The sequence below is a fragment of the Xenopus laevis genome, chromosome 3L (assembly GCF_017654675.1).
Source record: "Xenopus laevis strain J_2021 chromosome 3L, Xenopus_laevis_v10.1, whole genome shotgun sequence".
Classification (NCBI taxonomy): domain Eukaryota; kingdom Metazoa; phylum Chordata; class Amphibia; order Anura; family Pipidae; genus Xenopus; species Xenopus laevis.
Genome location: NC_054375.1, coordinates 20498796 through 20518763, shown reverse-complemented (window position 1 = coordinate 20518763; position 19968 = coordinate 20498796). Strand labels below are relative to the sequence as shown.

The following is a 19968-nucleotide window of genomic DNA, read 5'->3' as shown; positions in this document are numbered from 1 at the left end:
GAGAATTTTGCCCAGGCAGATGAATGCAGGTCTCCTGCAAGTAACCCCCCTAATACAAGTAACCCCCCTACCGCTAAAAATCTGAGATGCCTCAGATGCGACAATTGTGGTCATCCCCAGACCAGGGAAGGACCCCACACTGTGCTCCTCCTATAGGCCAATCTCATTACTCAATATGGAAATTAAAATTTTTGCAAAAATTTTAGCTAAACGTCTTGTCAAAGTTGTATCTACGGTGGTGGAACCTGATCAGACCGGCTTTATGCCTTCTAAATCAACCAGCTTTAACCTGAGAAGACTGTTCCTTAATTTACAACTGAAACACGAAAATATGGGTTCCAGGCTGGTGGTTTCATTGGACACGGCTAAGGCATTTGATTGAGTGGCCTTACTTATGGGAGGTAGTAACTAGAATGGGTTTTGGCCCTTCCTTCACAAAGTGGCTTCGGCTGATGTACAGTGAACCAAAGGCATCCATCCGGGTTAATGGCATTACTTCCGTACCATTTCGCCTGTCCAGAGGTTCTCGTCAAGAGTGCCCTCTCTCTCCGCTCATATTTGCGTTGGCAATTGAACCTATGGCCATAGCAATTCGGCAATCTGGGGGGGTACGGGGATTCATCTACAAAACAATAGAGGATAAGGTCTCATTGTATGCAGATGATACACTCCTATACTTAGCAGACCCACATGAATCACTTGCCTCTGTACTTGGGATTGTCAAACAATTTGGTACATTTTCAGGCCTTCAGATTAATTGGGACAAGTCCATACTATTTCTCCTTGACGGACAGCTTCCAACAGGGATGGCCTCAAACTGTAACCTAAAAGTAGCAGATAATTTTAAGTACCTAGGGATAATGGTGCACAAAGATCCGACATTATTTTTGCAGTATAATTTACACTCCTTACTCCGTAAATTCAAAGACACACTTGCACACTGGACCAAACTCCCTCTCACGCTAATAGGCAGAATAAATATATGCAAAATGATTTATCTTCCTAAATTTCTTTATATACTGAGTAATACCCCCTGACCGAACACAATCTGAATTTATTTGGGGGAACAAAACACCCACTCTGTCCAGAGCCATTCTTAATGCTCCTCATGGGACTGGGACTCCTCAGATGGGACTGACCTCTCCCAATTATGAGCTATACTATCTTGCCTCCCAGGCTTCACATGCAGCCGGTTGGAAAGTGTTTGACGCTGATAACCCGGCATCCATAATAGAGGCACTCTATCTTACTTTGAAAAAAGCCTGCACAATACTTTATATACAACACGAAAGGATCTTGGCCCTTTGTTACCTGTAATGGATGCCACTAAGAGAGCCTGGGATGCAATTGTGCAAATCACTAAAGCTGATACCAGTCTTTCTCCAGATTCACCTTTATGGGGTAATAGTAATTATTCACACTTAGCCACATTCTCAGAGGTGGGAACATGGACTAAATTTGGTCTAAAGCGGCTATCACAAGTATACGCTGATGGAACTCTTCACACACTGCCTGAATTTCGCCAGATCCTCTCTCTTCCTGATTTGTCCGAATTCCATTATAACCAGATCAGCCATCTTTGCTCCGCGCAATTCCCAACCCCTCCTCTGCACCTGCAATACACAGGGATGGAAAAATTGATATCTCAACCCGCCAAGGTCAAGCTTCTATCCAATGCATATAGGCACTTAATCTCCAATAGATATGATCCCCGACCCAGGGTGAAGTATAAGTGGGAGAGTAGTGGGGTTCATGTCGACCCAGATGATTGGGAAGAAATTATAGACAATCTATATATCCCATTAGTAAGTGTAAGAGACAAGCTTATACAGTTTAAGATAGTACATCAAACGTACCTCACCCCTCAGAAACTATTTACTATGGGAAAAGTAGCTTCACCCAGCTGTCCGAGATGTGGTGCTCCTGTAGCTAATTTCATACATCCAATGTGGGATTGCCCAGTGATACTCAGATACTGGAGGGCAATTTTGAACTTCATGGCTACCGAACTGGAACTTCCCCAGATACTTAACCCTGCTACTTGTCTTCTGGGTCTCCTTGACTCCGTGATACCTAGAGTAAACACTAGATGCCTGATGAGGTTGCTTTTCTTTTACGCAAAGAAAGTCGTTGCCCTGCACTGGATGGGCCCATCGCCACCGTCTCTCAGTAGTTGGATTGGACTGGTTAATTCGCAACTGGAACTGTACAAGCTCACGTACTTGGCACGAGGATGCCCAAAGAAGTTTGAGAATATTTGGAACCCTTGGCTCGAGTCGCCAGCCACCTCGACCAACCATTGATATTTACTTTTTCAGCCATACCTCCTCTCCCCACTTTCCCCTTCTTTTTCTTTCCTTTCTAACTTGCTTTCCTTCTTTCTAATTTTCTGTTGTTAAAATTCAATAAAAATTAATCTTTAAAAAAAAAATCTGAGATGCAATGTCCTTACAGTCACAATGTGTTTAGCCTCAGGAAATAGGTCCAGCTCCTACAAAGTGGCAATTATGGCATTTTCCGTGATATTAGTTGAATGTTTTCTCAATTACTAAGAATGTTTTGGAACCATTAATGCAATGGCAGGTCTCCAGTGGGCTTAAATTGAAGCCTTCATATTTTGCTGAGAGCTTTGTCAGGGGTTGTATAAATCAGCAATGCAAAATAGGTAATTAAATACTGAGTTACGGCAGAGATTTATGTTCACTGAGTTGTATGCATTCAGCTAGGTGTTTTTAACTATCTGGGTTCAGTAATATATACACACATAAGTCTACAGCCTTCCAAAGAAACTACGATTTTTCATTGTCCTGACTCTTGCCTGGCTGAGAGTGCTAAGAACTAACACTAAGAATAGCCAAAATGTTGGTCCAGACTTTGCTATTAAACAAGACCATCCAATCCATCTTTAATCAACAGGGAGTGACACTAAAATGGGTTACAGGAAAGGCAGGAAAATGGCTTGGCTGTTTAAGAAAAAAGCCCAAACTTTTCTTTTTACAGCAAACCCTACATAAACACAGGATGGTAAATAGTCAGAAAATGCTGTTCTTGTATGCTGTGTGCATACAAGTCCCCCAAATGTTTATATAGAGAATAATGTTCCCCTTATTGTAAAATATAAGGCTATTATATCATGAATCTCGTCCTCATATTTTACAGTAGGGGGTTTACATTATTATATATAACACAAATGTTTCAAGAGTAAAGTAACACAAATTACATCACTGGTGGCATCACCAAGCACCATTTATAGGTATATAATTTACAGGATATTCATGGTTCTTGTATATTATATTGATATGTCAGTTGAGGCATATACCTCTGTACAAAGGCAGCCCCAATGATCACAAGCAGATTTTCCTGCTTGGAAGACCTCTCTTCAAAGCCAAGAGAATCCTGTCTGTTCTCTGTATACAACATCTTGAACCCCCATCTCCAGGATAGCAGTGAGAGCAGAATTGCCCCTGGAACTATAAATAAAATATAAGTGAATAAGTGTCATAGTGTAGAGCAGTTGTCCCCAACCAGTGGCTCAGGAGTAACATGTTGCTCACCAACCCCTTGGATGTTGCTCCTAGTGGCCTCAAAGCAGGTGCCTTTTTTTTAATTCCTAGCTTTGGTTGCATAAAAACCAGATGAAATGCCAGAGACTCCTATACGAAACGAAATAGCCAATCATAGCTCCCGGAACCTTTTTCATGTTTGTGTTGCTCCACAACAATTTTTCCATTAAAATGTGGCTCATGTGTATAAAAGGTTGGGGACCCCTGCTGTAGATCATTCTATCCCTAATTGACTTGACACCTTTCTAGAGAAATACAATTGCCTTTTTACCTAACCTATTAATAACAAGTATCCTTTAGGCCAACAAGTCTTATACATTACTGCTCCAGGCAGCACATCTATATGTGATAATGTACAGGGAGCTTTCCAGATCAGAAAAACTATTTTTTTAGTTTCTATAATTCCCAAGCCAAAGACAGGACACAAGGAGCAAGTTGCTTGGCCCCAACGCTTGATGTGTATTTTGGCTTCTGTTAATATCTGTACAGCTCATTTGCAGAAGTGCACGATGGCACAAACACCTTTATAAAACTCAGCTGTATAGACAGGGCTGGCAAGTGGCAAAGCCGCTCTGTGTGTTTAATAATCCTTACTGGAGTCTGGCATGAGGCCTTCTGGAATCGCACATGCCAGTAGCAGCCCGGATCATCAGAACTGTGTTGTATAATTATATCACTGTGCAGCTCTGGTGTCTATTGTACAGATGCTCTGAAATAAATTCTACTGATTCTTTTTTCTTTCTGGTTATTCTCACAGTCAGGGTTCTGGAATAAAACACTGGCCATAGAGTGTACAAAAGGGAAATTGAACCTTTAATACACTGGTCCCCAACCAGTAGCTCACGAGCAACATGTTGCTCCCTAACCCCTTGGATGTTGCTCCCAGTGGCCTCAAAGCAGGTGCTTATTTTTGAATTTCTGGCTTGGAGGCAAGTTTTGGTTGCATAAAAACCAGGTGTACTGCCAAACGGACCCTCCTTTAGGCTGCCAATACACCTAGGGGCGACCAAATAGCCAATCACAGCCCTTATTTGGCATCCCCATGGACTTTTTCATGTTTGTGTTGCTCTCCAACTCTTTTTTACATTTAAATGTGGCTCACAAGTTAAAAAGGTTGGGGACCCCTGCTTTAATAGATCATTTCCAGAAAGGGCAATAACAGTGGGCACTAGGATAACAGGGGCATTAAAATAAACAAAAGTCTTTTCTTTCCCCCCTTCATAATCAAATACTAACAAAACCTTGACAATAAACCAGATCCTAATGACCTGGACAGTGCTTTGCCATGTTGGCTGCCCTCAGTGTTCAATAACTGTGTTATAGAGATAGGAAAATAGTTTTTCTAATTACATGTATGGCTGCACCAGTGAAATGTAAATCACAAACTACCCAGCCTTGACATTTGGCTTGTTCTACAGCTACACAAACTGTGCAAATCTGTGCTTCACTTAATTAACTAGTAACCAGCAAGCCCATTAATAAATTAGAGGGACATGGACAAAGTGGAGAGGAAAGGACCTAGCAGCGATCTTGCGACATTTATAAGTAAAGGGGATATTAACCATAGCTTATAGGGAATGTAAACTGGGCTACAAATCACAGCATTCACCAACATTTTATTGGTGGTTTTTCTTTCGATAGGCAGATCTCTCGATAACTTTTGCCAGTCCAGTCCTCTAGGTGCCTCTAATAAGCTGTTCATAAAAGGAATTAATTCATATGAATACATTATAAATAAATAAATGTATATACATCTTAAGGATGCACAGAATTTAGGATTTTAAGGGGGGATGAATCAAAATCAAATTTATATTCTTAATGAATTAACATAGGCAAAGTTTTCAGTGGTTCATACACCCATAGTATCCATTCAATGTAGTAAATTATATACTGCTATGGGCCTCCAGCAGAACCGGTGACTGCCAGAGCATGGTAATATAGAGTAATATAGAGTGTGTATATATATATATATATATATATATATATATATATATATACAGTGGTGTGAAAAACTATTTGCCCCCTTCCTGATTTCTTATTCTTTTGCATGTTTGTCACACAAAATTTTTCTGATCATCAAACACATTTAACTATTAGTCAAAGATAACACAAGTAAACACAAAAGGCAGTTTTTAAATGAGGGTTTTTATTATTTAGGGAGAAAAGAAATCCAAACCTGTGTGAAAAAGTAATTGCCCCCTGAACCTTATAACTGGTTGGGCCACCCTTAGCAGCAATAACTGCAATCAAGCGTTTGCGATAACTTGCAACAAATCTTTTACAGCGCTCTGGAGGAATTTTGGCCCACTCATCTTTGCAGAATTGTTGTAATTCAGCTTTATTTGAGGGTTTTCTAGCATGAACCGCCTTTTTAAGGTCATGCCACAACATCTCAATAGGATTCAGGTCAGGACTTTGACTAGGCCACTCCAAAGTCTTCATTATGTTTTTCTTCAGCCATTCAGAGGTGGCTTTGCTGGTGTGTTTTGGGTCATTGTCCTGCTGCAGCACCCAAGATCGCTTCAGCTTGAGTTGACGAATAGATGGCCGGACATTCTCCTTCAGGATTTTTTGGTAGACAGTAGAATTCATGGTTCCATCTATCACAGCAAGTCTTCCAGGTCCTGAAGGAGCAAAACAACCCCAGACCATCACACTACCACCACCATATTTTACTGTTGGTATGATGTTCTTTTTCTGAAATGCTGTGTTACTTTTACGCCAGATGTAATGGGACGCGCACCTTCCAAAAAGTTCAACTTTTGTCTCGTCGGTCCACAAGGTATTTTCCCAAAAGTCTTGGCAATCATTGAGATGTTTTTTAGCAAAATTGAGACGAGCCTTAATGTTCTTTTTGCTTAAAAGTGGTTTGCGCCTTGGAAATCTGCCATACAGGCCGTTTTTGCCCAGTCTCTTTCTTATGGTGGAGTCGTGAACACTGACCTTAATTGAGGCAAGTGAGGCCTGCAGTTCTTTAGATGTTGTCCTGGGGTCTTTTGTGGCCTCTCGGATGAGTTGTCTCTGCGCTCTTGGGGTAATTTTGGTCGGCCGGCCACTCCTGGGAAGGTTCACCACTGTTCCATGTTTTTGCCATTTGTGGATAATGGCTCTCACTGTGGTTCGCTGGAGTCCCAAAGCTTTAGAAATGGCTTTATAACCTGTACCAGACTGATAGATCTCAATTACTTTTGTTCTCATTTGTTCCTGAATTTCTTTGGATCTTGGCATGATGTCTAGCTTTTGAGGTGCTTTTGGTCTACTTCTCTGTGTCAGGTAGCTCCTATTTAAGTGATTTCTTGATTGAAACAGGTGTGGCAGTAATCAGGCCTGGGGGTGAGTACAGAAATTGAACTCAGGTGTGATAAACCACAGTTAAGTTATTTTTTAACAAGGGGGGCAATCACTTTTTCACACAGGCCCATGTAGATTTGGAGTTTTTTTTCTCCCTTAATAACGTAAACCTTCATTTAAAAACTGCATTTTGTGTTCAATTATGTTATGTTTGACTAATAGTTAACGGTTTTTGATGAGCAGAAACATTTAAGTGTGACAAACATGCAAAAGAATAAGAAATCAGAAGGGGGCAAATAGTTTTTCACACCATATATATATATATATATATATATATATATATCTATATCTATATATATATATATATATATATATATATATATATAACAGATCCGCAATGGTGCACTCCACAATAAAGTAGGTACTCGCCTAGGTGCTGGTAACGAAATTGCATACAGTACTTGAAACAAAAGACCGCACTCACAGGACTTTCGCAAGAAAATAAGCCCCCATGGGCTGTGACATTTATTCCTCAACGTTTCGGCTAGTACACTCTAGCCGTCCTCAGGAGGTAAAACATAACACACAGTGAGGTCCTAAATAACATACAAAGATTGGCGCCAAAATTAGTGTCATGACGTCATCAAGGTGCGCCCCCCTGCGTGGGGAGATAAACAAATATACCACGTGTATAGTGAGCATGAAAATTAAAAACATCAGGGCAGATCGTATCCATAGTGATCGTGCGTAGTACGATCGTTCCTTAGTGCCACACCACGAATAAATACTTCGTTCTGTGAGAGGTGTATTCAGCCTATTAGTGACGTGAGTGACAATAGGCAAAATGTAGTACTTACCCCTGGTAGACGATCGCAACCCCTTGCGTTCCAACCTTGTCACTGTATGCCTATCAAGGCATCCCCATAGCTACAGAGGCTGGTGGTAAACCTGTAGTCTCAAAGCCAGAACCCCGCTGTCATTCCGCTTCCGGAGCGCATCAAAACCCCTCTCCTGCTGCGGGAGCTTAGGCCCCTCCTCCTCTCGCCTGATAGGAGGAGGACTCACACACCCTCCAAACTCCTCTGATCAGGGAACAAATCACTCGTGTGCTCTAGTGCCAAGCCCCAACCAATCGTTAGGGCATGGAGCTCTGAGCCACTTTTGTGTGCCGGGTGCCAGTGTATTAACCCTCTAGTGCCTTCACAGTATTCAGGAGTTGGGTGAGATCAATTGCCAGTGCTCAAACCATCAACAGTAAAATTGCCTGCATTCATAACGGGGTATAGATCCAGCTGGGGTTGGTCATTACCTTTAGCCGTCACAGGGTCACCAGCTAAGCGAAGGGACATGCTAGCCAAGGCAACATAGTGGAAGGGGTCACTCACGTCATCCCAGGGGAGGAGAATCCTAAGGAGTAGAAGAGCACAGATATATAACTGGTAAAGAGTGTCAAAGTCACCATATCGTCTATACATGTATGTTAGTAAGTGACTATATAATTCATCAGCAAGATTTTTAAAGTTCGAAAGCAATTTTGAGGGCATGTGGCAATATATATAGTTCCAGTATATTTTCCCTCAACATTTTTTTTTACCAGTTATGAGGTTCTTTAAGGACTGGTTAATGTTTATCAAAATTGTTACTAGGTCCAGTAATAACACATAGATACAATTCTGGCTGAGAATGACTTAGCCCTGCAACTGCCATCTGATCCAGTTTTCTTATTTTTTTTGGTTTTGTATTTTCAGGAGTCCTCGGCCTTCCAGACACTTTGAACCTTCATAGAGAACAGCAAAGGTCCAATAAACCAGGTGATGTACAGATGTTTAGCCAATCAGAACTGAGGACTATAGAGCAGTCATTGCTTGCCACACGGGTGGGCAGTATTGCTGAGCTCAGTAAGTACCAGCCTGTGAATATTCTTTCTTTTTTTTCTATCTTTATTGGATAGCAACATAAATAGTGGGAGAGACAGCCATGGTAACCATATTTATATGCAATTTATTTTAGTCCGGTGTATTTATGGCAATGCTTGGTCCTGGAGAACATCTAACAAGAGAAATGTATGAAACAGAGATCGAGTATAAACAGAGCATTTGAATAAACTAGAGTATATGACTTATATGGGGGAATTTAATATTGGTCATACCTCCCAACATTTTGGAAATAAAAAGAGGGACAAAAAAGTTTCCAGAGCGTAGTCAACATTTTTGGACCACCCCCTTTTTGTGGTCACACCCCCTAATTACCATGTTCATTTTACAAGATTTGGGTAGGGTAGCGATGACAAATTTTATATACAGTGCGCAGTGTGTGTAATAATACTTCTTAAAAAAAAATTTGTTATGTTTGCTCCAAAAGTTTACACCACCTTCAAGCAGGTGTTTGCAATGTGCAATTAAGATTCGCAATGCAATGAAACCCCAATGAAGAATATTACATTGCGACATGCAAATTTTTTTTGCAAATTTGTTCTCTTTGCAAATGTTATTAAATTTCCCCCTTGAGGTTTTACTATAAATTATGCTGCAATTAATATATATTTTCATTGTCAAATCTAGCAGTGAAATCTGGAAATGTTTTAAAAATGAAAATGCAGAAATTGTGCTTTAAAAGGAGCCTGTGGTGGGATAACTATGGTAATCATTCTTTAAGCAAACTATGTTAAGCAGCAGCTTTGCCTGTATATAACTATATATACTCCATTTTCAGGCAATCCAGCTAGCCACACCCTCAATAATATCAGACTCCTCCTTTGCTAGTTCCTTGTAAGTGGTTATGAAACTACAGGAGTCATTCGCTGCAACTTCAGGTTTAGACAATGAACCACTTAAAGAGGTGGTTCACCTTAAAGTTTAATAGTAGTATATTATAGAATGACCAATTCTAAGCAACAAATCCATATGAAGCCAGCACTCTCGATAACGATTGTTTATATGCCTGGGTGCATGATCACCATGGGGCAGATTTATCAAAGGTCGAGGTGAATTTTCGAATGAAAATAAAATAGAAGTTTGAGCTATTTTTTGTGTACTTCGACTAGGGAATAGTCCAAATTCGATTTGAATTTGAAAAAAATTCAAAAATTAGAATATTGAAATTTATCATGTACCATCTCTTTAAAAATTCAACCATTTGCCATCTAAAACATGCCGAATTGCTGTTTTAGCCTATGGGGGACCTCCTAGAACTTATTTGGAGTCAATTGGTGGACTTTGAAAAATCAAAGTTTTTTACTTTGAAAAATCTTGAATTGAATTCAATAGAATGCGCTATTGCTTTGATTCATACGATTCAAATTCGGCCGAATACGGACCTATTCGATCGAAAAAATGTAAATATATAAATATAACAATCATCACTAAACACTATATTGCAAATAAGCCACAAATAAGTCACATTTGCACAGTAATATCCCTATTACAGAGATATGACTGATAGTGTTTTATGATAGGATTCTTATTTGATTCTTATTTTGAGTCTGGGTGCACAATGAGAGATTTCTGGGTAAGGGTTTAATACCCTTTAATACTAACAATATTATATTGTAATATATTCTTCTTGAGCTTGAGTTACCCTTTAAGTATTAAAAAAAATTAAAAAACTATTTTTTAGGGATGCAGCGAATCCAGGATTCAGACTTTTTCAGCGGGTTTCGGGTTCAGCCGAATCATTACGCTTGACTGAATTTGCATATGTTAATTATGGGCAGGTAGGGAAATCGCGTGACGTTTTGGCATTAAAGAAGGATTTTTTCCACTTTTTCCTTTCCTGACCCTAATTTGCATAAGCAAATTCAGATTCGGTTCGGTATTTGGCCTAATCTTTCACCAAGGATTCAGGGATTCGGCCGAATCACAAATAGTGGATTCTGTTAGCAGAGAACTGATCTGAACTGCATGTGGAGCTGCTCTGTAAGTGAGGACAGACACACCAACTTCTGTGTGAACAGTTACTTGGTTGCTTTATAGAACTCAGCATAAACACTTCAGCATTACATGTCTGCAACAGGAACTTTTCATAGAGAGCATACACAGGAAGAGGAAGAAGAAAATCACACAAGGTTACAGGTCAAACAGGACATCACATTGCTAAGCAACAATAGACCCTCCCTGCATTAAGTAACATGCACTGTAACAATCTCTGTCTGTCGTTTTCCAACAGATTCGATGCATACCTAGTATTTTTACAGTGAATTTTCACAAAATATCTCCCGCGTTCAGGCACAACTCTACCCCTCCTTTCCTTGAGGATGAGTTTGCACAAATAAACAACAGAATTTATGGAGCTGCATTGTTTATTCAACAGATAGGACAAGCTGTGCAGAATTTAATTTGAATTTGAGGCTTCAGCTGTTTTGACTCAGTAATCTCAATCCTAATCCAAAAAAATGTAAGCGCGCTGTGAAATTGGCATAAAATGTTTATTTTTTTCCTGTTTCTGATCTGACTTGTTTTTGTAAACCAAACAATAAATCATAATGAGCCACAACATTGTTCAAAGGCAAAGTCACCAAAGCTGCACCCCACGTGGCATAACTCCTGCTTTGAGTGTTCAAAGGAGCACTGGGCATTCCAGACTCTAAAGTCAGAAAATAGAGATTGTTTACCCAAATTTTATTGGACTACAAGTCACAGCATACTGCAACATGTTATCTGCTGTAGTCCAGAACATCAGGGTAGCATTCTTAAAGCAACATTGCACAATAATTCCTCTAATATATATAAAATGGCAGGTGGCTCAATTAGTATGCAATGGAATCCCACAATAAGAACCCCGTCTGACTGATGTAAATCTGGCGCCATGTTCTTTGGTCCTGCAACTGGAGCTGGAAGCTTTAACCATGTTTCTCTAATTGAGTTTGGGATGTTTACTTTTGGAAGCTCGGGGTTCAAAAGAGTCAGATTCCAGTTTTCCAGCACTATATCCACTCCTTTTTGCACTATTCTCTTCCTATGTTGGAAAAAAAGTAATGGTTGATAGAACTCTCTTTGGACAATCCTCTTGCATCTGTAAATAAGTCTTGGGTACCTGTTTTGGAGATCTGGGGATGGCAATGGGAGTGTTTTATGGAGGGGTTACATCTCCTTCATTAACACACTGTGCACCAAGGCACTGGGATACCATCACTGAAATCATGCTGTAATAATTAGTAGTCTCTCTTTCTTAACAATGCAGGGGGATTACATGTGTGAATAAAACAGGGGATTACAGTCTGAATTTGAGGTTCAAACAATGCAGGGACCAGTTATCTCTGTTGTGATACCTTTGAAAGCGTACACATGGTAAGCAGACACAGCAGGCAGGCTTTCATGTGGGGGGCCTGCATGCGAGTTGGACAGCCCTGGAGATCTAGAGCATGTCCCAACCTTGTTGGTTGTGAGATGAACATGCATGTGTTAAGACTGACAAGATGACTTGGAGAGGGTGGTAATAAAGATTATGGGGCATTAAATGTCCTTTTAGAAAAGAGGTTTATAGTTTTATTCAAACTCCCCATTGGTGTAGTCACCCCTGGCTTATAGAGTTAAAAATATTGAAAACACTGCTGTCATTCTGCCACAGTTCCAAGTTCCATCTGAGATGACATGCATATGTCCCCCAATTTCACTCTAAATAGCCTTCAAGATGGACCTCAATGTGGATCAAGAAGAACAAAAATAACATTCTCCAAATCTCACCCTACTTTACCTTTAGGTTGGAAATCTAGGAGAGCAACAATATATCTTCTCTCAAATCTCAAAACTGACCTAGTGGACAAGGGTTGGAAACCATTGTTCTAGAGGTTTTTGGAGACTCTTCAAGTAGAGCTAAAACAAATCAGGAACAATTTAGGAAGATTATACTACATTTTAAAGGAGTTAAAAAAACTTGGGAGTGCCAATAATTAGGCACCCCAAGTAATTGTATTAACCTGGTACCACAGGCCTGTGTTCCTATCTTCTTCTACTCCTTTCTTCAAATTTCCCGGTACAGTAAAATAGGTGGCTTTTTAGTTAAAGTTTTCATTCAACTGTGTATGCACACCCACGTGAAGAATGAAAGAGGAAGAAGAGGATTGCTCTGTGGTGCTTGCTGAAAAGAACCATGGGTCGATACAGTTTTCTGCTCATAGAAGTACTGGCCTGGGGTACCAGATAAGTAAATATAGGCAATTGAGGGTGCCTACATTTTGGCACCCCCAAGTAAATAAAGACTTTCCCTCTTTAAAAAATGCAAAAGAAAATATTTTTTCTGTATTGTCCACTGTAATATTCCCTACAGTTTAGCTCTGTGTTCTGTGCATAGTCATTGCTACTGTGACCTGTGTGCATTGTTCCATGGGGAGAATGTAATGGGAACTATTTTATGTGGTTAAAGGAAAAGGGTTTTAATGACCAGAATTATATCAGCCTACCATATATTCTCTGTCAGTGCAATATAGTCCTTTATTTGCTAATCTTTAACCTCTTTAACACACCTTATCTGGAAATTGACTTGTACACATTTATTTGGATATCTCATTCCTGGGATACCCAAGCACCCTTGTACTGGGGATTATTGAACCTTCTTATTAAAAAAGAGGGGCACTCATTATTTTTACCGAGGCATGTATGACAAGAGTAAAGATGCTTATTATTGGAAGCTAGCACCAAATACCATATACTGTTTATTTGGGGATTTTGGGGATACTATTATGGTTATGGAGGAACTGTCCCATGTAAGAAGTGTTTGAGAGAAAATATCATGAAGTTAACAATAGTATTGTTTATTAATATACACATTTATTTATGGGAAACCATTATAAAAGAAAATGGGAAAAGTTTTGGAAAGATGTGTTCTTGATCAGGAAATCACATATCACAAGTTTTTTTTGGTGGTAATTTAGGTCAACTCCATTTGAAAAATGATTCCAACCCAGGAGAATATGGATGGCTATGTATTATTTACATTCTTGAAGATAGATTGTGTCATTGGTGGAAGGAAGGACCATTCCCATTATCAATTCACTTTGATTTTTAGTGATTGGACTGGATTACAGAAATAGGGAGCAGTGATCCTCAAGATAGTTTGTCATATATACAGTATTGTCACATATATTTGAGTAAATATATGTATATATATATATATATATATATATATATATATTCAAATTAAACCACCATATGGCCTGAATGAACTGATGTTGCTAACAGTATCAGTTTACACATACAGTATATATATATATATGATATGACCTGTGATATGCATGCCACTAATTTGTAATTAATAGTAAGATCCTAAGATTCCTACCTATATGTTCCTTTGGTGTTCAGCTTTGTAGATGTGCAACTATTTCTGCCAAGTTATCAGTCTACATCTATAGAGATGCAGACTGATAACTTGGCAGAAATAGACATTTCACTGCTCACGGGGACTCTAGCAGATTTAGGTGCACACAGGCATTTGCGAGGGAAACTGCTGAATATAGTATTGCTGTAAGTGGGTCAGTCTAGCACACATGCTTACCCTCTAGAGACATTGCCACTGCTCTGCCATTGCTTTTCAGTAGATTATACTATACATTAATCTTGTGTAATTTGATCCTTAAACATCTTCAGTGATTTTGGATTCGGCCGAACCCGAATCCTATGCGAAAGATTCGGCCGAATACCGAATCCGAATCCTAATTTGCATATGTAAAATAAGGGTGGGAAGGGGGAAACATTTTTTACTTCCTTGTTTTGTGACAAAAAATCATGTTAATTCCCTCCCCGCCCCTAATTTGCATATGCATATGCAAATTGGGATTCGGATTCCGTTCGGCCGGGCAAAAGGATTAGGCCGAATCAAAATCCAGTTGAAAAAGGCCGAATTCTGGCCAAATCCCGAACCGAATCCTGTGCATCCCTAGTGATGATCCCAGATCCCGGCCTCTGAGCACCAAGAGAATGACATTATTAGAGACCTTGGTATAACTAATCATGGAAGAATTAACTTCTGGCCTAACCTAGCCATTTAACGGGAATGGAGGTGGTTTTGTTACTGTCTTTGTTCAGGTAACAGTATTCACCTGAGTAACGCTACAATTCACAGTACAATATCATTGCTTATATTTTGGGAAGATAGAGATAGCTTTCTTTGATCTATCTTGCATTTACACAGGATATGTTATGACAACACCTGCAGCTTTCATATTTATATTATACTTTAGTGATGCAATAATGTACAGCACTGCTTACTATCACTGCTTAGTATAGAGAGCTCTTATTTTGGGCAGATAGTGATGCTACAATGTACATCAGAGAAACACTGCTTATTGAGGATGAATGCTATTACTTTACGCAAAGAGTGGCACTACAATGCACAACAGAATATCACTGCACATTGAAAAGAGCTCTTATATATGAGAAAATAGGGATGTTGAAAATGTACAGCAGAGTAACATAGTAAGTTGGGCTGAAAAAAGACACACGTCCATCAAGTTCAACCTTTTAATTCTATTTTAACCTGCCTAACTGCTAGTTGATCCAGAGGAAGGCAATCTTCAATTTGCCTCAAAGGGAAAAAAAGACTTCCTGACTCCAAAATGACAATCGGACTAGTCCATGGATCAACCTCACTTGCAAAACACAATCCAATCCCTTCTTAAAGCTATCTAATGTAACAGCCTGTATGACTGATTCAGGGAGAAAATTCCACATCCCCTTTCCGAATATTTTGGCGGAACCTCCTTTCTTCTAATCGGAATGGGTGACCTTGCTACAGCTGGAAAGACCATCTATAATTCGATAATGCTTAGTGAGGAATAGTCCTATTTCTTTTGGCACAGAGTGACACTACAAAGCATAGCAGCATATCATTACTTAGTGAGAAGACCTTATATTTAGCGCAAATAGAGATGTCGAAATGTACAACAGAGTAGTGCAGCATAGTGAAGATGAGCCCTATTGCTTTAGGCATAGAGTGACGCTACAATGCAGAGCAGAATTTTACTACTTAGTGAAAAGATATATATATTTTATATATTTTTTTATTTATATTTTGGGCAGATAGGGATGTTAAAATGCACAGCAGAGTAACTCTGCTTAGTGAGGGTTAGCCCTTTTTACTTTAGGCAAAGATTGACACTACAATGCACAGCAGAATATCATTGCTGATTTTATTCCAATATTTAAAAAGGGATTATGATCTCAGCCTGGCAATTATAGGCCAGTAAGTTTGACATCTGTGGTGGGCAAATTATTTGAAGGGATCACATTCAAAATTTTGTCCTAGTGAATGGCATTATGAGCAGCAATCAGCATGGCTTTATGAAGGAAAGATCATGTCAGACAAATTTGATTGCTTTTTATGATAAGGTAAGTAAGATGCTGGACAGTGGGGGGGCAGTAGATGTGATCTATTTGGATTTTGCCAAAGTGTTTGATACTGTACCCCACAAACAACTGCTTTCTAAACTAAGGTCTGTTGGGCTTAATGAAGTCGTTTGCACATGGATAGGAAACTGGCTACAGGATCGGGTACAGAGGGTGGTTGTTAATGGAAAACTCTCTACTTGGAGTAAGGTTCTTAGTGCAGTCCCTCAGGGCTCGGTATTGGGTCCACTTTTATTTAACTTGTTCATTAATGACTTAGGGGAGGCATTGCCCTATGGCACTTAGCATGGTAAATCAACATATTTCCCCATCTAATAATATGATCTTATTATTGAAAAATGTAGTTATTGTAATAATAGATGTTCTTAAAAGGGGAACCAAATTGTCCATTCAACTTATTTTTGCAGAATAATGAGCAAGGTGCAAAGAGCGGTGTGCTCACACACAGGGGAGCCCAGGAATTAACACGTGACTTGAGACAGAATTCCAGGGCCCCTTAGTGCGTTATGACTTGATCCCAAGGAATCACAGGTTAATGGGGTTGTTTGACTTTAAATTAACTTTTATTATGGGATTGGGTGAGACAATTTGTAATTGGTTTTCATTTTTTAGGATTTGTGTTTTTCGAGTTATTTAGCTTTTATTCAAAAGCTCTCCAGTTTGCAGTTTCAACTATCCAGTTGCTAGGGTCCAAATTATCCTAGAAACCATGCATTGATTTGAATATAAGACTGGAGTGTGAAAAGGACAGGGTCTACATAGAAAGAGGAGTAAGAAAAAGTAGCAATAACAATACATTTGTAGCCTTACAGAAAATAAATTTTAGTTTGTGTCAGTGACCCCCTCCTTTTGAAAGCTTATCAAAAGAAATAGACAAATAATAAAAAAAAAAGAAAAAATGAATGCGAATTGAAAAGTTTCTTAGAATTCGCCATTCTATAACATACTAAAGGTTAACTTAGTAACATAGTAAGTTAGGTTGAAAAAGACGCACGTCAATCAAGTTCAACCTTTTTCAACTTTTTTTTTATTGTATCAGCCTGTACAACTGATTCAGGGAGAGAATTTCACAGCTCTAGGCGGAACCTCTTATCTCCTATTCTAAATGGGTGACCTTGCGCCAACTATGTTACTAAGTGGAAAGACCTTTTGGTAAATAAATCATTAGAGAGATTATTATACAACCCCCCTATATTTATACATAATTATCATATCACCCCTTAAGCGCCTTTTCTCCAGCGTGAACAACCTCAACTTGGCCAGTGTTTCCTCATAGCTAAGATTTTCCATACCTTTTACCAGCTTAGTTGCCATTCTCTGTACCCTGTACCCCCGCAACTTAAAAATGAACCACTCCTTTAATGTCACAGCACTGTGAGCAAACTGTGAATTTGACTTGCATTATGTTTTAGGTAATTAGCTGTAATTCTAGGAAATAAAGCTGCGTTGTAGGTAAAAAAAAAGTCTGGCTTAATATGTGTGAATGTTTTGCCCTGCACCTGCTTCCTAAATGAATGGATGTATTTAATATACCTCTATAGGCAAGGGATAGTCAGGAGGACATATAATGGAAAATGGAACAAATTGTGATTTATTTTATCCTCACAAAGAATGGTTTCTGGTGGTCATGCCAGCAGGTGTGGAATTCACTGCTAGGGGATGTGGGAATATCATGAGATATATGTGTGATATGTTTTTTCAATAAACCTCACACTGTTTATACATTTTACCGCTGCTCACAAGCAAAAAGGGACACTTTTAGCAACTTCATCATTGGGCCTGGTTTTTAAGTAGGGTAGTGTAGGTAAGTCAGAAGGGGCACAGGCTCTGCTTGAGTGAAAATAGAGATAAAAAATAGATCTTGTGTAATATATAATAATGTATCTCCTACTGTATGATAAGGATATTAGAAGTCACTGAGGGATCCTGTGACCATATAAAGGCACAAGGTTTAATTAGGAACTTTGGTAATAACTCATGTATCATAAGGGATAATGTACCCCCTACTGTAAATTATATGTTTATAAGTTACTGAGGGGTTCTGTTGACACAAGAAAAGGTACATGACTGCAGGCTGAGTTATACAGGGATCTCAGAGTATCATTCATGTATAATAAAGGATAATGTACCCCCACTATAAATTATAATGATATTAGAAGACATTTAGGGGTTTACATGGACATTCTATGACAAGGCCGCATACAGAGTGCCTTTATACCTAACGTTAAACTCCAAGGTCACCTGGTATTTAACTGGTAATCTATTGCTTGCAGTTACTGTGCATTTTATCCCTACTGTTTTGAAAACCACTTGCCCTTCTGAAAACCATTTAACAGGATAGCAGAATATCAGTTCGAAGCTATCATAGATGCCAGGTGGGTGGTGCAAAATGCGATACGAGCAGAATTTTTCTATCAAACATCTGGATAAACTGCATCTCAGAGAAGCAGATGGAAACAACATTATTCATTTAGTTGAAAATCTCAGAACTTTCTTGGAAAATGGAAGTATGTTGCAGATATATATAAGTTTATATTTTTACAGTCTACGGTGTGACATTCACATGAATATTATGGTCAGTTTTATCAGTTAACATTCCATATGCTTTTATTTATTACAACATGTTTGAGCAACACTAGTGGCAGCATACAAACTCATTGTAGATAGTGCCCTGTTTGAAATTGAACTTCAGATCTTAGTAAAGCTGCAAAAGTAACCACTGCAAGCATAGGATATATTGGCTCTCACACAAAGGCACATACATCTAGTAAGGTTAACCAAAATATAATTCTAAAAATCCACCATATTGGGATGCTATTCTGCCAGATGGGCATGGGGACACCCTACTTATGAAAATTATGTGAATTGATGAGTGAAGATGCTTCAGGGGATGTCAGTGCCATCAATTATAAACTATACTTAATGGCAAAAAAAAAGTATTTAGAGGAACAGTCCAAAAGGCTCTGTATTTTGTTTGTGGGTTAGACTTTTCTGTCTTTTGCCTTTCTTGACAACAAATAAGTATAGTGTGTTGTATCCCTTAGAGAACCGTTGCATGTCCTGTTTAACCTAGTCCTTTTACTTAAACTTCATTCAAATAAATGTGAGGGTTGGGGCCCTTGTTGTATCAAAGGTTGCTTCATTATGAGCTGTAAATATTCTTTTATTTACTACATTCTGATGATTCCTTGGCAAATGGAAGTTTCTAAAAAGTTTAAATTGACTTTGTGAACTAGAATAGAAAATAAACCATGTTGCATTGAGCAGCTTAACACAATCTGTTTTTATTCTTGCCCTTTGCTTATCTGTTTATTGCGACATTTGCGACTTATTTTCTATGTATTGGCTTTAAGGGATTTCTTTGGTTGTTTTTCACTTGCTTTTAAATATGACATCTCCCCCTATTCCCTGCCATACAAAATAAACTTCTCGCTTCTCAGATGAACAGCGCTGTCATGTTTAGACTTTCCAGCTGTTTGCATATAGATGGCCAATTGCCTTCTCCTGTGTTGGTCTGTGCTTTTGGCATTGAGCCCTAAATGTTCTATGCCGTTATCTGTTGGCACTGCAACACAAATATGTTGCTGACTGAACAACAACATTTGTGGAAAATAAGAGGGACCAGAGGTGACAGCTTTATTAAACATTTAGAATATTAAGTCCTCTCCACCAAATGCGGCCCAGTTGACATTCGCATGTAATTTTTTAAGAGCATCCACCAAGAAGGAGCCCAGAGCCCTTTGCCCTGCTCTCCCTGGTTTCTCTCTTCTCAGCAC

The 19968-nt window shown here is 39.0% G+C and overlaps 1 protein-coding gene across 1 annotated transcript in view; it reads left to right on the top strand.

Moving 5' to 3' along the window:
* btbd11.L (BTB (POZ) domain containing 11 L homeolog) overlaps positions 1–19968 on the top strand; it is a 176110-nt gene that overhangs the window by 57959 nt on the left and 98183 nt on the right. Inside the window, exon 2 of the mRNA XM_018251965.2 lies at positions 8603–8752. Within this exon, the coding sequence (XP_018107454.1) occupies positions 8603–8752 (150 nt within the window). The remainder of the gene's footprint in view (positions 1–8602; positions 8753–19968) is intronic.